This window comes from Athalia rosae, chromosome 2, assembly GCF_917208135.1.
Source record: "Athalia rosae chromosome 2, iyAthRosa1.1, whole genome shotgun sequence".
Lineage (NCBI taxonomy): Eukaryota > Metazoa > Arthropoda > Insecta > Hymenoptera > Athaliidae > Athalia > Athalia rosae.
The window spans coordinates 22,010,972-22,030,790 of NC_064027.1; the positions used below are offsets into that span (position 1 = coordinate 22,010,972).

General features: G+C 39.4%; 4 protein-coding genes across 7 annotated transcripts; 3 read left to right on the forward strand and 1 right to left on the reverse strand.

Annotated features, from left to right (window-relative positions):
- The first annotated feature begins 381 nt into the window (after positions 1–381).
- On the forward strand, positions 382–2,961 carry LOC105689507 (arrestin domain-containing protein 2-like). 2 transcript variants are annotated; one of them, XM_012406560.3, is made up of 6 exons: positions 382–683; positions 1,199–1,318; positions 1,407–1,624; positions 1,708–1,881; positions 1,944–2,355; positions 2,450–2,961. In XM_012406560.3, the coding sequence occupies exons 1-6, from the start codon at positions 575–577 to the stop codon at positions 2,587–2,589; spliced, it is 1,173 nt and encodes a 390-aa protein (XP_012261983.2). In that variant the 5' UTR covers positions 382–574; the 3' UTR covers positions 2,590–2,961. The 2 variants fall into 2 exon arrangements, with proteins under 2 accessions (XP_012261983.2, XP_012261984.2); XM_012406561.3 differs by having other exon boundaries at positions 386–683; positions 2,453–2,961.
- Positions 2,962–5,062: 2,101 nt separating this feature from the next.
- Positions 5,063–6,865, forward strand: LOC105689505 (arrestin domain-containing protein 3-like). The gene is made up of 6 exons (XM_012406558.3): positions 5,063–5,171; positions 5,245–5,376; positions 5,473–5,690; positions 5,760–5,933; positions 6,001–6,400; positions 6,660–6,865. Exons 1-6 carry the CDS (start codon positions 5,063–5,065, stop codon positions 6,863–6,865), a joined length of 1,239 nt encoding a protein of 412 aa, XP_012261981.2.
- Positions 6,862–10,781, forward strand: LOC105689502 (DNA mismatch repair protein Mlh1). 3 transcript variants are annotated; one of them, XM_012406551.3, is made up of 9 exons: positions 6,862–7,705; positions 7,812–7,875; positions 7,947–8,146; positions 8,209–8,437; positions 8,498–8,699; positions 8,773–9,928; positions 9,997–10,060; positions 10,121–10,319; positions 10,394–10,781. In XM_012406551.3, the coding sequence occupies exons 1-9, from the start codon at positions 7,593–7,595 to the stop codon at positions 10,684–10,686; spliced, it is 2,520 nt and encodes an 839-aa protein (XP_012261974.2). In that variant the 5' UTR covers positions 6,862–7,592; the 3' UTR covers positions 10,687–10,781. The 3 variants fall into 3 exon arrangements, with proteins under 3 accessions (XP_012261974.2, XP_020709948.2, XP_020709949.2); XM_020854289.2 differs by having other exon boundaries at positions 7,847–7,875; XM_020854290.2 differs by lacking the exons at positions 6,862–7,705; positions 7,812–7,875 and having other exon boundaries at positions 7,982–8,146; positions 8,193–8,437.
- A 46-nt stretch (positions 10,782–10,827) lies between these two features.
- Positions 10,828–12,527, reverse strand: LOC105689503 (grpE protein homolog, mitochondrial). The gene is made up of 4 exons (XM_012406552.3): positions 12,326–12,527; positions 11,593–12,031; positions 11,433–11,516; positions 10,828–11,340 (listed from the first exon to the last, which is right to left on the reverse strand). The coding sequence occupies exons 1-4, from the start codon at positions 12,412–12,414 to the stop codon at positions 11,233–11,235; spliced, it is 720 nt and encodes a 239-aa protein (XP_012261975.1). The 5' UTR covers positions 12,415–12,527; the 3' UTR covers positions 10,828–11,232.
- Between the last annotated feature and the right edge of the window lie 7,292 nt (positions 12,528–19,819).

The window sequence follows — 19,819 nt, forward strand, 5'->3', positions numbered from 1 at the left end:
GGAAAGATGCTTCTGGCAATCAGTTCCAATTGTCAAGAATGATTATTTTCTATTTTGGCTCTGATGAGTACTGATTGCGAGCCGATGATCGACAAAGAATAATTCTTGTACATCGATCTTCGGTCGTTCGCAATGTTTACGACTGCAGATAAACTATATCTGTCTCGGTATTTTTTCAACGTTGAACCTAATTGAAATACGCATCGCTGAAATTATTTTGATCGCGTGTTAACGTGTCTCTGGCCTAAATACCTAGTATCATGGATTCGCGTGACCTGGTATGGGGCGCCAATGAAAGGAGAATTTCAAATAACATGAGCTGCGAACTGCGTGAATCGTAGGAGAACGATGATGTCATGCTTAAAACCAGCTAGAGTATGCTATAGTCAGCAGTCCATGGAGTATCGACCACGGTAGACCAGGCATGGGCGATAGATTACATAAGATTATCACTCTAAAGAGCAACAGCAACGCGGGCTGTTTCAAGGCCGAAGATCACCGCCAGTAGCTATTCCGTGTTCTACGTCAACACACAACATCAACACGTGCGCAATTCGGCTCGGTGACGAAAGCCATGGGGCTGGAAAGGTTCAAAATTATTTTGGAACAACCCGTCTATTACGGAGGACAGACATTGGCGGGCAAATTGTTCATAACGACCGACGCACCTTTGCAAATGAGAGGTATCATATTTACGAATCATACACCCGTGCTCTCTTGAAGAACAAACTTCTAACGGTAGAAAGACGCTAGAAAGATAATCGGTGACGCGATTTTGAAAATATATAGTTCCATCCAAAGTATGATACCGCAACAGATAATTTTTAAAAAGCAGACTTATGAAGGTGTTGAAGATTCCGTTTCTTTGCGTGCAACGTCAAAGTGAAGTTTTTGTTTTATTCTTATTAAAACATCGCGTCATTCCAAGGCGATACAGCTTCGCACTTATTTATGTACACTGGCAATCAAACTCTTCGACCAAAGATTAAGTGCCTCCGCAAAAAATGTAACTGTACCAATGAGTTGGTTTGCATTGATTTGCCCCAGATAAATCACGCTCGAAATTTCTTCGAAAATATTCTTCATTCAGATTAATCAACACCACATAAATTACCTAGACGAATAATCCGTTGCTTTCGGGTGATATAAATCATTTTACCGTCATAACATTCGTAATATATGTATGTAAATGTTTCAGCGGTTGTTCTGAACTATTTCGGAGAATGTGATGTACGTTGGTCCCGTGGTACAAAGAACGGCAGAAGGTATTACACGAATAATGAGAAATACCTTAATCTTCAACAATTAATTTACGGAGGTGAATAAGTAGCGACCCGAATAGTACGGTGATTGTATTATCTAGAAAGTATTTCAATCCGGAACATATCGTTTCTGATTTTTTTTAGATTATGACGAGGACTGCGAACTTCCGGAAGGTGAGCATATTTATCTATTCAGCTGTCCGTTGCCGATGAGATTACCTAGTAGCTTCGAAGGAAGACATGGCCGCATAAGATATTCGGTCAAGGCTACGATAAAGAGGAGTTGGAAATTCGATGATACCACGACTGAACCTTTCTACGTAGTTGAAATTCTAGATTTAAACAAGGCTCCTCTCGCAGCGGTGAGTATCGACTCGGCGTTAAATTTATAGGGTTGTCGAACTCGTGACCTTTGACCTTTGCGTTATGTTTGAAAAATTTTCAGTCACCGGTTCAGGAAGTAAATAGCAAAACCTTCTGGTGTCACTCGAGTCCTCTTTCCATGTCGGTGGAAATCCCGGTCCGAGGGTTTGTCTCTGGTCAGATAATCCCGGTCAAGGTATCTGTTGATAACGAATCTGATGTTCAGGTCGGAGGGGTTAGAGCCACTTTGAGACAGGTAAGAATGGATTTTCGATCATCATTCCAACTCAGTCACAATTCTTGCTCGTTTTGATATAGATCACTACATTCCACGCAAGATCGACATCGAGGGACGATGAGAATGTCATTTTCAGAAACGAATTCCCGCTCCAGAATGGTCGCGGGCGTGAGGAGATTTTTTTGAATTTAAATCTTCCAGCGTTACCACATTCCAATTTGCAATCGTGCAAAATTATCGACCTTAAATACGTGCTCAGTATAACGGCCAAAGTCAACGCTTGGTATCACAGAAATCTGACGATGCCCATTAACTTAATAATCGGAAACGTGCCACTTTTGAGCTACCAGATTCCGGTTCAACCCATCAGATTTACCAGAACACAGATTGAGGAACTACCGGTTTCTGAAAATTGCAGATCGTCGGACTCTTTACTCCCCGATTACCAATTTGTTGCCGCTCCATTCTCAGAGAGTTATGGAGAACACTGCCGTGAGTATGACACGGGATCTGATCTTTGTTATTTCTCGGGTTCACTCGATTGCGAGATTTTAGGTGATGGAACACTGATTCGTGATTTTTTTAGCAGTACCCACCTACGAACAGTGTGTGCCGGAAAAACGAAAACCGAATAAAAAACAAGGAAATGATGCCAACAACGATGGGGTAGAAAAACCATTCATCCCACTCTATCCTGTATACAGATTCCACGATGGGCAAACTTAGATTCTGAGCGGACGAAAAATGACAGCGATTTAGCGAACTGTTTTTTGATTACTCGACTCGATGCACTACATGTGAAACAACGAATTCTATAAGTCTGAATTCGTTGATGTGAAACCTGAGGATTTAAAGACATAACAAAGTCCACTAGCTTCCAAATCAGAGGGAGGTAGAATTCTGTTCTCCTTGTAAGCAATCTGGCAAGTACAACAGATTGGATAACGTTGTAGATATGGAAAGGTAAACCTGATTTTAGCCGATTTTCAGAGACCGAAACACTTTGAAAATCTGAATTTGTTTAGGGAAGATGCACAAATGAAGTGTTCATGTAAAAATCCTAATGAATGATAAAATGAAAGCATCTTTTTTCACCTATCGAATGTTTATTATTCGGCCTTGTTACCTCACATTAGACGGTGCGAAATGAATGTCGAAAAAATTGCACTCTGTAAATAAGATGATCACCTAAAATACAGTTGAGTCACAAATATCGTAGCTGCAAAAAATGGGGTTGAAAATTTTCAGGATTGTCGAGTACGATCCATCACGTTCGTTACGCGGGTCCGAAGATATCGAGGAGGGGGCTGTTGGCGATCCTCCGACATCGAGAGGTTAGAAAAACTCAGATCTTTCAAATAAAAGAAAAGTTTACAAGGTCTGAACTCACCTCTCAGCCACATATCTGTCATACTTTGGAAGCACGAGGGTTCCACTGGACCGACTTGGCAGGAGCATGTGACGGCAAATCAACCGACCCTCACAAGAACCAGGGAACAACTGCTTTCCGGAAGAACTTCATTCGCTCTGTTGACTGATGATTGGTACTTCAGGGTTCACACTCAATCTTCAATCAACGTCACACTGACATACTAATACATGTTTAGATAGACAATTGTATCCACAAATCTTGAAATTTACGCTCCAATAATTATCGGAAATGTGCCACTCATGAGCTACCAGATACCGGTTGAAGTTGTGGGCTCCGAACAACCGGAAGTCAAGAGATTTGAATATATGTTGAGGATTGAGAATTGCCCGAACATTTACCGCCGGCTTACCATTCAATTTTCCCTTCGATTTTGGAAGCAAATTGAGGTGTGGAAGAACACCGAAAAAGAAAGAAATAAGTTTTCTGAATAACGACGGAAGAGTAAAAGAAAATATCCCCTTTGATCCCGTCATATGTATGAATTCGGCTATAGCAGAACATGAATTTCAGCCTATACCAATCGATAAGTCTTCTAATTTTCCAACTACAGTTAATTTTAGATGTATTTCATTATATTTCATGTAGTCATTATTCATTTGTCTTTTATTTATTCGTCAATTTTGTCATAAGATTCCCCTTGCAAATTTCGAGTCGCGTTTCAAACACTTTCCAATCACGTGTTTACAAATAAATTTTCAACTATTCTTAGAAACCTCATTATCGATCAGTCGTCGATGTAAACGTAACGTAACATACGTCGTTGGAACAGCTATACTTTAGATGATTCGAGTCTGGAATTAGAACTCGCCACATCTATTCCTACAATATTCTCGAAAATAAATTTTCAAAATTCACAAATAGATTTGCACGTGAAATTTAGCAAGATTTTTTCAAGACAACCTATAAAATGTTTATAAATACTCCAACCGGTTGTCAGACGAGACCGCTAACGTAATTATTATCAAAAGTATCCAAACTTTTTCGGTACATTTAAATTTTTATGTATTTAGTTGTGTTTAAAGCTCTATTTTTATTTTTTATGACGCGCAACACGAGAACATCCAAGGCTGAGATTACTTGCAAAACTCAAAAATTGAGTAGCATTCGAAATATGGTGGAAGTTCGAAACTAACTTTCATCATAGATATATTGAACTCTATGCTTTCATGTTTCATTTCTTTCAATAAGCTGTGGAGAAGTGAAAGCAAACAATTCTTCCGGCTGATAAAGCTTGCACAATCTACACTGTGAGCGGCATTCGGTGATTCGGTAGTTCGAAGCTTTACCAATTTTCGCGCCTCATTCTATCCACAAAACTCTCACGCTTGAAAATTATACAAGCATATATGTATACAGATGGATTTGAGAAATGGATTGCTGTATGTATAGGTTCTATACACATGGTGCTACCCAACCAATTTATTGTTAGAGAAAAAAACTAGACGCTGATTCCTCCGAAAAGGTGGGAGTAACAAAAAAATAGGTATCAACTCGCTATTCAACTCGCAGAACAGTCAGTTGAATTTGCACCACCCTCGTCAGCGTTAGATACCAAAACCATCCAATACTAGCTGCATAGATAATGCTGACTGGAATCTAGAAAAAATTATCCAAATAATACATTTTTATTCATTTCTCCGTGTCACACGATGATCGATATAAGAATTAAAAAATTCTAATTCACTTATAAACGTACATCAAGTGGATGTGAAAGATAGTGCTTTTTCAGTACACGCAACATACCCTTGAAAAAGAAAATCCAAAACTATGAGACTGAAAAATTTCAAAATTACTTTAGACAGCGCGGTTTTTTTTGCTGGCTGTAGTGTGAAAGGAAAAGTGTGTCTACATTTGAATAAGCCGACCAGAATTCGAGGTAAATTAACTCGTAATAAGAGAATAATATCCGGATCGACGAAAAATATTAGGACTTGAAATTATTTTCCTAGAGATAAAAGTAGAGTACCAAGGTGACTGCAAGGTCCGTTGGAAGGAGATTCATATGATAAATGGTGATCCTGTGACTTACCATTATTCCAATGACGAGACCTACTTCAAACGCGAGGAAAACATTCTAAGCGGTGATTAAAACATAATTCTATTGTTTTAATTTTTCAATCGCTGTTCACTCCCGACATTTCTAGGATTTTTAAGACAAAAAAAAAATGAATTCACAGGTTTTGACACCGAAGACGAGTTGAACGCGGGTGAACATTTTTTTGATTTCGAGTTTGAGTTACCACAACATTTGCCGACCAGTTTTGAAGGGCGACATGGCAGAGTGAGATACACGGTAAAGGGTATTATCGAAGCCCCTAAAAAATTACGGACCAAAACCAAAATCCCTTTCATGGTTCTCTCGCTTCTGGATCTAAACAAGGAAGCAGATGCCGCTGTGAGTTTGACATTATTACGACCCAAATCGATCGAAGTAAAATACTGAATTTGTTCTTTCTTCATTCAGAACCCTGTGAGCGAAGATAAACTCAAGACATTTTGGGGGCACCTGAAACCTTTAAGAGTCAAATTATCACTTCCAGTAGGCGGCTACGTTCCTGGACAGGTCATACCGGTCAAAACATCAGTGACAAATGATACAGGAGTAGAAATTAGGAAGTTGAGGGTGCTTCTGATGAAGGTGAATATCTAGAATCAACCGAGGATGCAATTCGAACGCAATTCAACCCTCATTTTCCCGTTTTTAGATCATAAATTATCACACAACTCTCAAGTCTCTAGAGGTCAAGGAAGTTATCGCAGATTCAGAGTTCCAACTAAAATTGGGACACGGTAAAGAGGAAGCTTCAATTGGTTTAAAAGTCCCGGCGCTTCCTCCGTCGAGGATGGAATATTGCAGAATAATTGATGTGGACTACAAGATCGTTGTTGAAGCCTGCGTCGACAGCTGGTACCACAAAAATCTTAAATCCACGGCTAGTATCATCATTGGATCTGTTCCTTTGCTGTGTTACGAATTGCCAGTACCCGGATTCCCATTCTCACGGTCACCGCCAACCCTTCACTCGGAATTTCGACCACTCGGAGACCAACCAGTACCTCAAGTCATTTCACAACCATACTGGGAAATTTATGGGGGTGAAGTTCGTAAGTTTTTCGTATGTTTGAGCTTTTTGGATACTGATTCAGTGGCCGATGACTCATGCAAAATAATATTTTCCTCCTTATTAACGCGGATGTTTCATGGGATATAAACATGGTCTTGCGTATACGATCGTTCATGAAACACATAAATTTTCTATTATTAGCAAGGCTTACCTAATCAATAGCGCTAAATATGAAGGTCAAGGAGAATTGATTTTTTCTCAAAATTATGATTTTCCTGTTGATATTTCTGTTGTCTCAGCTCCCCCAATCTACGAAGAAACTTTGGAGTACCCTTGTGAAAGACGTGAAAAGTTTAAGAAAAAGGAGAAAGAATTGGAAAACGAAAGTCAGACGGGAGTTCAAGAGGCGGTGTGTTTCGAAGACGAAGATTGCGAGGGTGAAGTTAAGAGTTTTGCTCCGTTGTATCCGGTTTTTAAATTTGCAACCCGGAACCATGACGCATAATCGTAGAAAATAGGGTAGCATCGAAAATAAGGAGCTTGCTTTGCTTTCCTAAAATGTTATTCATACTCGATTTACGTCTTTATACCCTGCATCAACATGCACGAGTCATTGTTTGAAAATTCCTACGATATTTCCGAACACTTACATATCCGTATAATGGGTAACATTGCAATAACTTATTCAATGTTAAACTTCCTTTCTGTATCCATAAATATAATACATAGCAGATTTTTATTATAATTATTTATCGACGTCATATCTGTTATAAGAGAGTCAATGTTTATAGATGTTTGATTCATAAGCAGATCGAAGATACTGGGTTCCTATTGCGGGTATAAACCTTTCAAGAATAATATACAGGGCAATTATTGGAGTAATCCATAGTGAGAAACACCTTCACCATTGTAAGTTGAGAAAGTTTGTCAACCTTATGCATTTTCAGACTTACTCAAACCTTCTGGGTAAGTGTACTTCAAGTGGCAATCTTTTTTGGGATTTTTTTCGGGGTAGAGAAATATTTGAACCGCCTTATTATTTGCAACTATTGTTACACATTGTTTTTTAATCTACGCGTTTTGCCAGTTGCGCACGACCCCAGCGCTCCATGTGGTGATCATCGCGTTCAGTTACCGGTATTGTTTATATTACTTTTCAAAGTGCTAAATCAAATGTCACTTTTCTTCTAAAAAAGATAAAGCAACCAGATAGTGAATGTCAATGGTTCAGAATGAACAAACCATCTAAGATATGTAAGCTTGATGAAACTGTGGTAAATAGAATAGCTGCTGGCGAAGTTATTCAAAGACCTGCAAATGCTTTGAAAGAGCTCATCGAGAACAGGTTGGTAATGGAAAATTAAACAAAGTCATTGATTAGATAAACAACTAGTTAATTTCATAGTATATCAACTATCTTAGAATCTGTAACTCTTTTAAACCCTTTACAGCATCGACGCTAAGGCAAATAACATTCAAATTACAGTCAAAGAAGGTGGTCTGAAATTGCTACAGGTAAAGTATAGCAAATATGATCTGATTCCATCACTTGAGAACTCATTTGGGTCAATGCTCATCCTTTGAAGATCCAAGACAATGGTACCGGAATCAGAAGAGAAGATATGGAGATAGTCTGCGAACGTTTTACCACGAGCAAACTTCAGGAATTTGATGATCTCAAGTCGATCTCAACCTTTGGCTTCAGGGGTGAAGCGCTTGCTAGTATCAGCCACGTAGCTCATCTCACCATCACCACCAAAGTTGCCGATGATCCTTGTGCATATAAGTGAGAAATATTAAATCAATTACTTGTAATTTCCTATTTACACTAGCTGTCTCAAATTCCAGAGCTTCTTACATCGATAGCCGATTGAAAGCACCGCCTAAGCCATGTGCTGGTAGCCAAGGAACGACGATACTAATTGAGAATCTATTCTATAACGTCGCAACCAGACGCAAGGCACTGAAAAGCCCTGCTGAAGAATTCTCCAAAATATTGGACGTTATAAACAAATATGCAATTCATAACGCCAACATCGGTTTTGTGCTGAGGAAACATGGAGACATTGTTCCCCAGGTAAGACTGCCCAAATAATTCATTTAGGAAATATGTTCAGGTTTATTGAATTTGAAACAGGTACGAACACCGCATAATTCTACCGCAACTGCAAATATACAGACTATCTATGGAAACGCTATTGCACGCGAACTGCTGGAGGTAGAATATGAAGATGCAACATACCACTTCAAACTACACGGTTTAATTACGAACGCCAGTTATTCTAACAAAATTTTCACCCTCTTATTATTTATTAATAACAGGCTCGTCGACTCAACACGTAAGAAAACAAACTAAGTTTCATTGTCACCCGATGATTTTTTCAGAAACCCTGAATTAAGCAAATTTTGTAGCTATAAAAAGAATGTTGGAGGATATCTACTCAATTTACCTTCCTCGAAAGTCTCATCCATGGTGCTATATATCATTAATGATAAACCCAGCCAATATAGACGTAAATGTACACCCCACGAAACATGAGGTTCGTTTTTTGCACGAAGACGCTATAATCGAGAAAGTCAAAGATGCTCTGGATGCAAAACTCCTTGGAAATAATTCATCCAGAACATTTTACGCTCAAGCTAGACTCCCTCAGGTCGACATAACAAAACAAGACCTTGAAGAAGTTCTCCCGGAGTATAGTAAAAACAAAAACGACAAAAATCCACCCGTTTACGCCTACCAACTGGTCAGAACTGATTCGAGTGACCAGAAGCTCGAGAAATTCAATTTTACAGTAAATTCCAACACCCCTAAGGCTGAAGACAATTCGAGTGTCTTTAGTAATGAAAGTGAGGATTTTAAAAACGAAGGAAGAAAGAGAGAGGCGGAAGACAAATCGTCGGATACAGTCGGAGGAAAAAAGATGAAGCTAAACTCGGAGGCGGAAAATAATTGCGAGCAGTCTGCAGAGGCGGTAATTGAGCCCAAGGAAAAAAAGTCAATGGACGAGTCCACGGGAGACTGCAATGAAACGACGAGCTTCTTCGAAGATTTGATGAGCAATTATTTACCGCAGACTTCGACGCATGTCGAAAAACCTGAAGAAATCTCGTCAAAGATGGATGAAAATGATGAATCCAACATCATCGGTGAAAAAGAAATTCCAGAGACTGAGGAAAGCAGCGGGGATGCAGTGGTAGGAAACGAGGCTTTGAAAAGGGTTTATCAATATCTAGGAGACAAGGATAAAATCGACTACGTTAAAACTGTCACTGAACATTCGAGTCAGGAAGATATTCCGGCAGTAAGTAAAACTCCGGAAAAAGAAAAAGAAACGAATTCTAAGTCACGAAAACCATCTGAATTTCAATCGTATTCCGTCAACGGACCCAGACGGGAAGTCAAATTAACGAGCGTCTTAAGACTACGAAAAAATGTGGAAGACAACTACCATGAAGGATTGCGGGATATTTTATCAAACATGATTTTTGTCGGATGCGTCGATCAAACTTTTGCACTCATACAAAGTGGACTTAATCTCTATATCTGCAACACTCCGAAACTAGTGTAAGTCTTCGTGATAGCGTTGTCGCTTGTGAATCGTCAAAAAACCAAAACTTCACCGTTGTTTTCAGTGAGGAACTCTTCTACGAGATCATGCTCTACGATTTCGAAAATTACGGTGTTATTCAATTCTCGGTGAGTATCGCGCTATTTTTGGTGGCAGCGAACGATTTTCACCATTTCATAATTTTCCAGGATCCTGTTGCGATATCCGATCTTGCAATGCTGGGTCTTGAAACGGAAGAAGCAGGCTGGAGCGAAGAGGATGGAGAAAAAGAAGAACTAGCTCAAAGCGTAAAGGAATTATTACTCGAAAAAGCGGACATGTTGAATGAGTACTTCTCCATAATAATTGACAAGAAGGGCATGTTAAAATCTCTGCCAATTCTAATTGGTCTGTACGCCGATTTTACCATAGTAGCATGGTATTTGCCAACGATGACTTACGCGTATGAATTTAATTTTCAGATAAATATTTTCCTTCCATGGCGGAAATGCCTTTATATATTCTACGTTTGGCAACGGAAGTTGAATGGACATCAGAGCAGGCTTGTTTCGACTCTATTTGCAGAGAGACAGCGAGATATTTCAGTAAAATAAATACTACAGATGAATCCCAGGCCTGGCGAAACGTGACGGAACACGTACTATACCCCGCGATAAAAAATAGTCTTTTACCGCCAAAGCACTTTGCGCATGATTCCTCGATACTACAAATCGCGAGACTTCCCGATCTTTACAAAGTATTTGAAAGATGTTAGCGTTTGCATCATACATTTTTTTCATTTCCTGTTGGCTTTTTGTCCGCTTTACTTTTCAATCATGGCAGAAAAGATCTAGGCTCAGTTATTTTTCCAGAGGACGATTTGAAAGGTGAAGTTTTATTCCGTTTTATAGTCATATAATTTTCTACTATTTTATTTATTTGCACAGTACAGTGGCGTACCATGAACCGAATAGATATAACAATATACATACAGGACATTTAGAAACTAATCACTAGGGGAAAGAACGTCTGTGATTGAAATGAACTAAAAAACCGTTCTTTGTACAGTTCTTCCACCTTATTTTTGGAATAATAAAAAACCACAGTGTGGATGTCATACAATATTACTGCGTCACAAACAAAAACTTTTTATTTTACATCATTTCTTAGATCTTGTATTCGTAGTATGGTAATCTGTTCAACTTCTTGGTCAGCGCAAAATTCCTGTACCAGACATGGAGCATTTGGGTTTATACCTTCCAACAAAACCAAGAGTCTTGTTTGTGATACTCGTACTCAGAGACCTTCAGGGCTTTTCAATTTACGCTTTTGCCACTCCTACTAAAGCTGGCCGTACAATACGCTCGTGAAGTTTGTATCCGATTTTAGAAACCACAACAACCGTACCTGGCGCCTTACCTTCAACTTCCTGTGAACAGAGGCAATTAGGCAATTAAACAGAATTCATCATAAGTTTCGGAAAATGAAAGAACTTTCACGTAAGTTGACCAATTTTTTCACCTGTTGGAACAGTGCCTCGTGTTGATTTGGGTCGAATTTTTCATTTATGGGATTCAAAGAAACAAGTCCATGTTTCGTAAAAACCTATGAGAAAAAAAAATACGATTCGTAATTGATCGAAAAACTAATAGAGTAAAAATTTCACACGCTTATATTCTACCTTATGCAGCTGCGCCTCAGTCATTGAAAGTCCTTCATAAAGACTTTTTAAGTGTGGATTTCTTTCGGTGAGCTCATCTTTTGGAACACTTTCAGTAGCTTTTCCAAGAATATCTGCAACCTCAAGTAGGTCCTTGCAGAACTCCTGTATACCAAACTGTTTGGCGTCATTAATTTGTTTGGTTAATCTGACTCTGAGATTTTCTCCTTCAGCTAATGCTCTCTTGTACTTATTATCCAATTCAATAGTCTTTTCTTTGTACTCAGCCAAGTCTTTATTTAATGCTTCCAACTCTGCCGTTATCTTCTTCTCATTCTCTGAAACTTCTGTCGATGGAGGGACACCTGAATTTCCACCACCTTCTGGAATCTTACGCTCTTCTGTTGCTGTACCAAACCACTGCTTTTTGTGAATGGAGGACATAGACGATAACGAAGGCCTATAAAATTGCAGGACAAGCGAATCAGATGAAGAAGAATCATTAAAGTTTTTAAATGTTTTGAATGATTGAGAGGGTTAGGTAATGCTTGGAAAGCACTGGAATGTTCTGGTTGGATGAGGAGCTGATAATTTTAGCAAGTGATTGAAGTTATATCAAGTGGAACCTATGGAACTTCTAGATTGCAGTGCTATTTCGCTATCAAGTTCGGTCACATCATATTATCTAACACCTATCTTAGTATGGTTAGAAACGTGGGGTAGGTTCATGATTTTAGACTAATCGAGAATATACCTCAAGCTCGCTATTTTTGTGAATTGATAAAAATTATCAATTGCCATTCTCCCCAATCTCGCCGTTGCAGGGAGCCCGAATGATGCCATGATATCTGGTATCAGTCACGTTAGTTGGGATGATGAAACTGTTTCTTAAACTGATGAATGAAACGCGCCGACAAGACTACAGCAACTCTTTTACAACTACTCTACGCACTGGCTGCGCTTTAAACTTTTGACATACCTCTGATGAGTAGCGCCCCTGTAACGTCGTGTTGGTCATGGTACTAAAGTATTTATCGGTGTACTAAAACGTCGACTGAAGATATCCAAGAGTGGTAGGTTGCCCATGTTACCAACAAACGAGACATGTTCAGAACTCCCTCGGAATGTCCATTTCCTAGATTTTCAATCAACCCTTGCATCTCTAATTCGCAAGGATCTGTATCCGCATTTAGCAATGGAAGAGATATAAATTCCATGGCAGCTCTTTCAATCTCCCATCTATTTTTCCCGGTTCTAAAGTGTTTTCGTGAACTTCAATATCAATTACTCATTCAAATTTCAAAATCTCTAGCTGTACCACATATTTTTCTCCCAAAGTAATCGAATATGCATCCCCTTATGATTATGAAACCTATATCTGACAACAAATCATTCTTCGAGATTACTAGAAACATACACGAGCTTCTAAGAGATAATAATATAGTTTATTTTGACATGAACTGATAGATAATAATCTCGAGAATATATTTTCCACCAAATTTTCAAATGATTTCTCTTTCTGTTCGAGAATTTGATATTTGACGGAGACAAAGTTACGTCTTGTTGTGGGATCTGTCAACTTCTTGGTTAACGAAAATTACGCGGCTCTTAGATATAATAAATGTTTATTGTTTAAATTCTACTTTTCGCCTTCCTACGTGAGCAGTTTAAGTTCCATTGTCTGTTGAATGAAATTAGCTGCGGGTACAGGACCATCAGTCCCACCCTTATAGTATATACAAGCTATATACGTATAGCTTGCTGGGTTGCTGCTGGGCTGCTGGTTAATTAACGAGGTGGTGTTAAACTTTTTAACAGCTCGCAGAAAGTGATTAAAATTAGAATAATACGAGCGGCTACGTGTCCCGAATGAAAATTAACCGACTCGCCAGCTCCTCTTTTCTCCTCTTTCGCTTTTCATACCTTTCCCTGGGAACGTCCGAACGATGGAAATTCGTTCTTCTAAATAACTTTGCCCCAAAAAAGCTCTGTAATAAACCCTGAGCTTTATATTCACTTGAAATGCAGTAAGGAAATCTCGCGCTGCAGAATTAGAACGGTAAGATTTACCGCTATGATTTTTTTTTTTTTCACACCGTGTGGCTAAATCACATCAATATTCATTCGGATCTTAAGATCCCGTGGGTCGCTGCAGGACTCTTGGAAGCTATGGGAGACGGTCAGTCGAACAAAGAACTTTAAGCCGTCCTCACCCAAAGCATTTCCTTCGGGTTTCTCACTCAAGGCGACCCCTTTTCAACCCTGATGGTTCGATGGATTTCACTTTAGAACGTCCTTAATCTGCCCACTCGTCGTCTGCCCTCTACTAGCCGACAATCTCACTCGGAATCAAAACAAACGAGCGATTTTCCGGGCATGAGGGTACCCCACATGAGGGTTTGACTCCGAGGTTTTAGTTCAAAGTTCTCGTACGTGAAGAGAAAAAAAAAAAAAAAAAAAAATATCCCCCAGTGATTTAAATTGGAGAAAATCAATCTTTGCGGTCTTGATCAAGACTGATGTGAATTCGATATTATTGTCTGATTTTTCGACCGTGACTAGCTGTTTCTAAAAAGTTTCCAACGATGGGCAAAAAGATTCTGGATCAATATGGAGAATAATTCTTCATGTATTTTCGTTAGGACGCTTATGGTCTGCGAGAGAGAAGGAGAAGAGGTCCGAGAGTGGTCCCCTTCCTCGCAGAAGTTTTTGGTCTGTAGTTTAGGAAGTTCGGAACTAATATCACTACTATACCGGACCTGTATGAGAACACAGCTATCTCCCAGACCAACAGACGCCATCCCTTAGCTACTTTGCCGCAACCCTCTTGCACATCAGCCGGATGGCATCGTTTCCGCCAAATATGTAGGTATATAAGCGATGTAGTACATATACATATGTGCGGAGAGCTTCTCATCCCGAAGTCTTCAAACCCGGCCCTCAATCTCCGACACGGCATTTGTTATAGCTCACGCAATATTGTCGACCAGCTACTCTCCCTCAATTTTATCACTCCCCTAATTTTGCTCCCCGCCGTATGTAGGTATAGGCAAAGGTTTTATTCTCCGTATATTCCGGAAAGTCTAAGAAGAAACCACTTTACGATATTTTATCATCCACTTCGAAGGTCGGATGTAAAATCGTTTCCAATTTTATTATAATTTAGTACAGTTAGCTAAACGTTCGTACTCATACAGTAGAGCTATACTATAATATAGAGATTTTGTTAACACGTTCGTATGACATGCATATTTGAACGTATAACTCTGGATGTAGTTAATCACCCTTTAGAGTAACTATATATAGAACTTCTCTCCTTACTTGATACGGTGAGCTATACCCTGTGTTCCGAGGTAATTTCAGTTGCTTCGAAGCTCGTGAGGAAAATGCGTGCTTCTAGTGGGCATGCACTTAAATTTAATGTGACGCAAAACACCGAGACACATGGTATATTTCTGTACAGGAGTCTGACGGGGTTTCGTGTACCTACAGATGGCTACATCGAGCAATTAGGGGATGATGCTTCAGCTCTACGGTGTCTACTACCCCACTACGACGACACATTTCCCAAGTACGTGATACCCCCCAAGGCGACAAACCCCTTAGATGTACATAGTTTGGATGCTCTATTAGCTGGGTAGGTGAGTAGAAGGTATGTTGGGTATATATATATATATACACACAACCACCTTCTGTCGTTGACACCCGGCTAAGGTATAATTTTCCTCACAATTCACCCCTTGGTACACCTCTCCCTTAGCTACCATCGACCACCTCGCGCATGATCTTCGCTACTTTCAGGACAATATATTCCCTTCGGGGCATCGGAGGGCCTTGCGTCTATCGTTCACATAGATCCAGATTCGAAAATCGTTCCAATTTTCCAGAACTTTGGCGCCGAAAGACCGATATCTCGGTACACGCATCCAAAAATCTCGAGCGACCCATGCCGCGATATTCGTCCGATAATCCAAGATAATGAGTTTCTGTTCAAGAGTAGGATCGCCTATAGTCGAAAAGATTTATATATTCGTATACCGGTGGAGTAATGTTTACCGTTGAGTCGTCGGATTTATTACGCCCGGACATAAATTCAGTGTACACTTTATCGCGGCAAACAAATGTTTCCTCAAAATGTTCTTACCTACAATTTATATTCCGAAACGAAGAAAATCTTCGTCCCGCTGCCGGTCTCGCGTCGCAGTTGAATCTATGTTCGCAAGTGCTATAGTGTAGCTTTTCGGAGTATCCGCGAAGGGATACACACGTACACCTATGTATATGGGGATAACGCGCGAAACTAAGGGTGGGGGCGACGGACGTCAGGACAGCTTTGAAGGAATATAATTTTGTCGCGATGTTCGCCGTCACTTGGTTACCGGAGGTTATATACCTAGAAGTAACTATACTGACGGTAGATTCAAGCTCCCCTTCGTGGTTCCGGCGTCGTTTGGCGAGTCCACGGTGCTAATTGCTCGTATTAATCATTGTCGCAGCAGCGTGCAGCTGACGGCCAACACCAGCCTCAGCGTTGGCGAACGCCGTTCAACTACCTCTTCTGTATAACCAACTCCGTATAAACTATGTATCACTGTATATACGCACATAATATTGTCGTAGAATAGCAATAGCTGGAGAAGGCTTAAAAAACCGTCGTTCAAACGTCCGATAGTCCGGGGGAAAAAAAACAAAACAATTAGCGTACACCGAATTGCAGCAATTTCTCTACATCTCGATTGAAAGTTTTAAAAAAAAAAGTATATAAAGTTTTTTCATTGGTAGAGCAACCTTTCTTCTTCTTTGAATAATTATTTCAAAAATTGAGAAAATTCCAAACTAGACATGGGTAAAAAAATTTCAACAAGAAGTCAAATTCCAAAACGCAGGGATACGTGTCAATTTATTTTCGACGAAGAACGACGTGAAATTATTTTTTTTTTTTTATCATTTCTCAATTCCGAGCCAATTCGGAACCGCGAGGTCTAAGAAATGTAAATTTCACGCAAACTTTCCGATATACATATATACAGATAGTGAAGCGTCGCGACGGTGCCGTGGGTAATTAGCGAGTGTATCTGCAGGGAACGACAGCATTATACGGAACGAGGAGACAAATTTGCATCACATTATATTCAGGGAATGGTATATATATATACACATATATATATAATATACATACTCTATGTATAGTCGGCCATTGCACCACCCCCGGGTAGAAATATAGGTAATGTCGAAGGGAAGTTAATTTTCGGTCAATTTTGGACGGAGCAGTGGTAAAAGCGAGAGAAAAAAATCAAATGAAAAGAAAATAAATAAAATTTAATAGCTCGAAGAAAGGGTAGAGTATTCATATGCACAGGTAATTTATATAATATATGTGAACGATGTATGTATATGTATATACGATTGTGTAAGCAATTTAAGGGTTGATTTAATATGAATTTGTAGCCCCGGAGCAGCTATTGTTTCACTCCAAAATCTGATGCGAATTCGTTTTCAACGTATATATAACGAGTTTTGATTATCCAATTAGAGAGCCACGTGGGAGGTCCCCGATACAAATTCTTCACTGCCTGTATATCTATATATAACGAGCGCCACGGATCGACGTATATGTCATTCGGACCGCGCGCGCCCAGAAATTATTCGGTTGAAACGAAACGAGGACCAAACGAGCCAGCGAATTGATACCCTTTAGTATTTTGCCTGGATCAACCCTCGCCCGAGGAGTCCATGTAAATAAAATCTACCCAAAAAATGAACCGTTGTACCTCGAGCAGTGATTAAAAATAAAAGACCGATATTATACGGCGGTCGTCGATTGGAAAGGTATTTTTAAAACCGCAATAAAAAATAAGAGAAATCACCAAATATCGTAGAATTCATACCGTACATGTAACATACGTATATGTATACATATATAGTTCGTTCGAAGCGGTCGCGAGCTGCGTGCAACTGGGGAATTGATATTATATTTTTGTTTGAAGAGAAAAAAAAAAAAAAAAAAAGGAAGAAAAAAAAAAGCTCATCGACCAATTTGTGCGGAAAGTATTTCTTTGGAGCTGCGATAATCAGGTGATTTTAAAACGCGATCCGATTCTGCGGACGCAAGACGAAGAACTTGTAGCCGTTTGTCACTGGAGGCTATGTTTTTGTTAGAACACTCGAGGAGCGCTTCGACGTTTTCCACCAAAGCACGTCTATAAGAATCTAATTAACAATTGAAGCTGAAAGCTATAACGTCCAACGGCGGGCGGCTTCCCGAATAATGTATATATAGAGAAACGACGAGGGGTGAGTTATTCACCGAATCCCTCTTGGGAAGAGTTTCGACTTAATTTTCAACGGCCCGCGTTAATTGATCGACTTCTCTGTATACATACCCGCGCTGTACATACACAGACTGGATTGTAAATTGGTAGCCGCCAAGAATTAATCTATCGAGTGGCTCAAATTCCGCAACGAAAAAAAAAAATAAATAAAATAAATAAAACAATTACCGCATACCGAATTCCAAGTGTCCCGTAAATTTTTACACTTCGGCTCGCGAATTTATTACTTTTTTTTTTTATATATTTAAAATACGTAATTACGTATGTAATTGCAGGTACTCGCGAGACCATACGAACGATATGATCGCAATCGTCCGACAACTTCCGATTATTGTTGTTAATTACAATTGGATCGTAGAATTCCAGACTGATTGATTCGTTGAAATTTTATTGCTCGATTGTAGTGGTGAGTGACATTCAACCCTAAGATTTTTCTCTCATCAATCAAATCATTAGATATCTTTATAGCGCGCGGTCGTCCGTAGGGCTGCGCCGTATATCGACGTTGTACAATCGATCGCGATTAATCATATATAGAATATATCCATACCTAAATACATATCTGTAAATCCTGCATTGGAAATGATCATGTCCGTCGGTTCGTCTGTATTCCGTCGAGTGATATACTAACCTATGCTGTGCCGTAATAAGTCAGCTGTCGCAGCTCCGCGGTGCTTTGATAAAGCACGTTGGTAATGTGGATATAAACCAATGGAGATATACTATACGTTACATATATATATTTGTACAAGGTATCTATGTACATTAGTACGTATAGGTATACGTGTGTTTATCTATGTATATATATACATATATATATATATATATATAAAGTGAACCTGTGCGCCCGGATGACACTTTGTGCGGAAAACGGACCTGAACCTCGGCTAATTAGTTGTCACTGCGAGTGAATCCTCTCGTTGTCTTTCTGATCTCAATCCCGATGATGTAGCTATGTGGTCAAATAGATATATATACACACGTATCGTTTGTACGCGAACGTGGCGCAAAATTATACAATCGTTGTCGCTTGAATTTGGTCGAATTTGCGCTAACATCGACATCTACTTTTTCAAGAGTACGCGACAAATGTATAGTATAATGCAGGTTTTACTGTTTCTCAATTGAATCAAGAATTGGTAGTCTTTCTTTTTTTCTAAATTTATCTCTTCGACGATCCGTAGCGAATTATTCGAAATGTTATTAGTTTTGTCGATCCCTGATTCGACCCGTTTTTCAAAGACTGCGGAACACAACGAGAAACAAAATTTACCAGCGGACGTTTCGAACAAAATGAATTTGTTACACACGTACGTACGCGACCTTTCCGTTTTTCAATGATTGTTGTACGGTTTTTCGGTATTGTTTTTTTTTTTTTTTCCCTTCATTCTTTTATTGCTTTTTTGTCGTATGTTTTTATCGCTTCTCTTGCACCGTTTCACCATCCCTTGTTTCGTTAACTGACCTCCCCATGATTTTACTACACGTGAGTTGTTCCAGTCGCGTGTATACAATACGTTAATTAACAGCGTAATTTCCTGTTTTCAATTTCGGCAACTGGATGTAAGCGTCCCTGGTATACACATACCTATACATGTGTATACACGGACCTGTATACCTGCGCTAGCCGGTGAACATTTTACCGGACAATCAAAAACCCGGAAGTTAGTAGTGGAAAATGCTCGATGTTTTCATATCCATAGGTCGGCAGCTATTACTTGTTCGAGATAATTCCTTCGAAACTCGAAAGGTCCGATGATTAAAACATTTGCGCGAAAACTGTACCTACAAGTGAATTTCTGATATCTAGGAATTCTTTCTGTTTCTAATTACGAATATCACAGCGGTGCTTTCTTTTTGATAAGAATCGTACAAATTCAATCGTAGGATCGGCGTGAGAAAGAAAAGCTCACGTG

What these genes read in the sequence shown, in the direction of transcription:
- LOC105689507 (XM_012406560.3), top strand. Translation starts at nt 575, where the DNA reads ATGGGGCTGGAAAGGTTCAAAATTATTTTGGAACAACCCGTCTATTAC. An exon ending in CGCACCTTTGCAAATGAGAG is followed by an intron (nt 684 to 1,198) that starts GTATCATATTTA and finishes TAAATGTTTCAG; the next exon opens with CGGTTGTTCTGAACTATTTC. An exon ending in TCAACAATTAATTTACGGAG is followed by an intron (nt 1,319 to 1,406) that starts GTGAATAAGTAG and finishes GATTTTTTTTAG; the next exon opens with ATTATGACGAGGACTGCGAA.
- LOC105689505 (XM_012406558.3), top strand. Translation starts at nt 5,063, where the DNA reads ATGAGACTGAAAAATTTCAAAATTACTTTAGACAGCGCGGTTTTTTTT. An exon ending in CGAGGAAAACATTCTAAGCG is followed by an intron (nt 5,377 to 5,472) that starts GTGATTAAAACA and finishes ATGAATTCACAG; the next exon opens with GTTTTGACACCGAAGACGAG. An exon ending in TGAGGGTGCTTCTGATGAAG is followed by an intron (nt 5,934 to 6,000) that starts GTGAATATCTAG and finishes TCCCGTTTTTAG; the next exon opens with ATCATAAATTATCACACAAC.
- LOC105689502 (XM_012406551.3), top strand. Translation starts at nt 7,593, where the DNA reads ATGAACAAACCATCTAAGATATGTAAGCTTGATGAAACTGTGGTAAAT. An exon ending in AAAGAGCTCATCGAGAACAG is followed by an intron (nt 7,706 to 7,811) that starts GTTGGTAATGGA and finishes AACCCTTTACAG; the next exon opens with CATCGACGCTAAGGCAAATA. An exon ending in ATCTCTGCCAATTCTAATTG is followed by an intron (nt 10,320 to 10,393) that starts GTCTGTACGCCG and finishes TTTAATTTTCAG; the next exon opens with ATAAATATTTTCCTTCCATG.
- LOC105689503 (XM_012406552.3), bottom strand. Translation starts at nt 12,414, where the DNA reads ATGGCATCATTCGGGCTCCCTGCAACGGCGAGATTGGGGAGAATGGCA. An exon ending in CTGAGGCGCAGCTGCATAAG is followed by an intron (nt 11,517 to 11,592) that starts GTAGAATATAAG and finishes TTTTTCTCATAG; the next exon opens with GTTTTTACGAAACATGGACT. An exon ending in ACGAGGCACTGTTCCAACAG is followed by an intron (nt 11,341 to 11,432) that starts GTGAAAAAATTG and finishes CTCTGTTCACAG; the next exon opens with GAAGTTGAAGGTAAGGCGCC.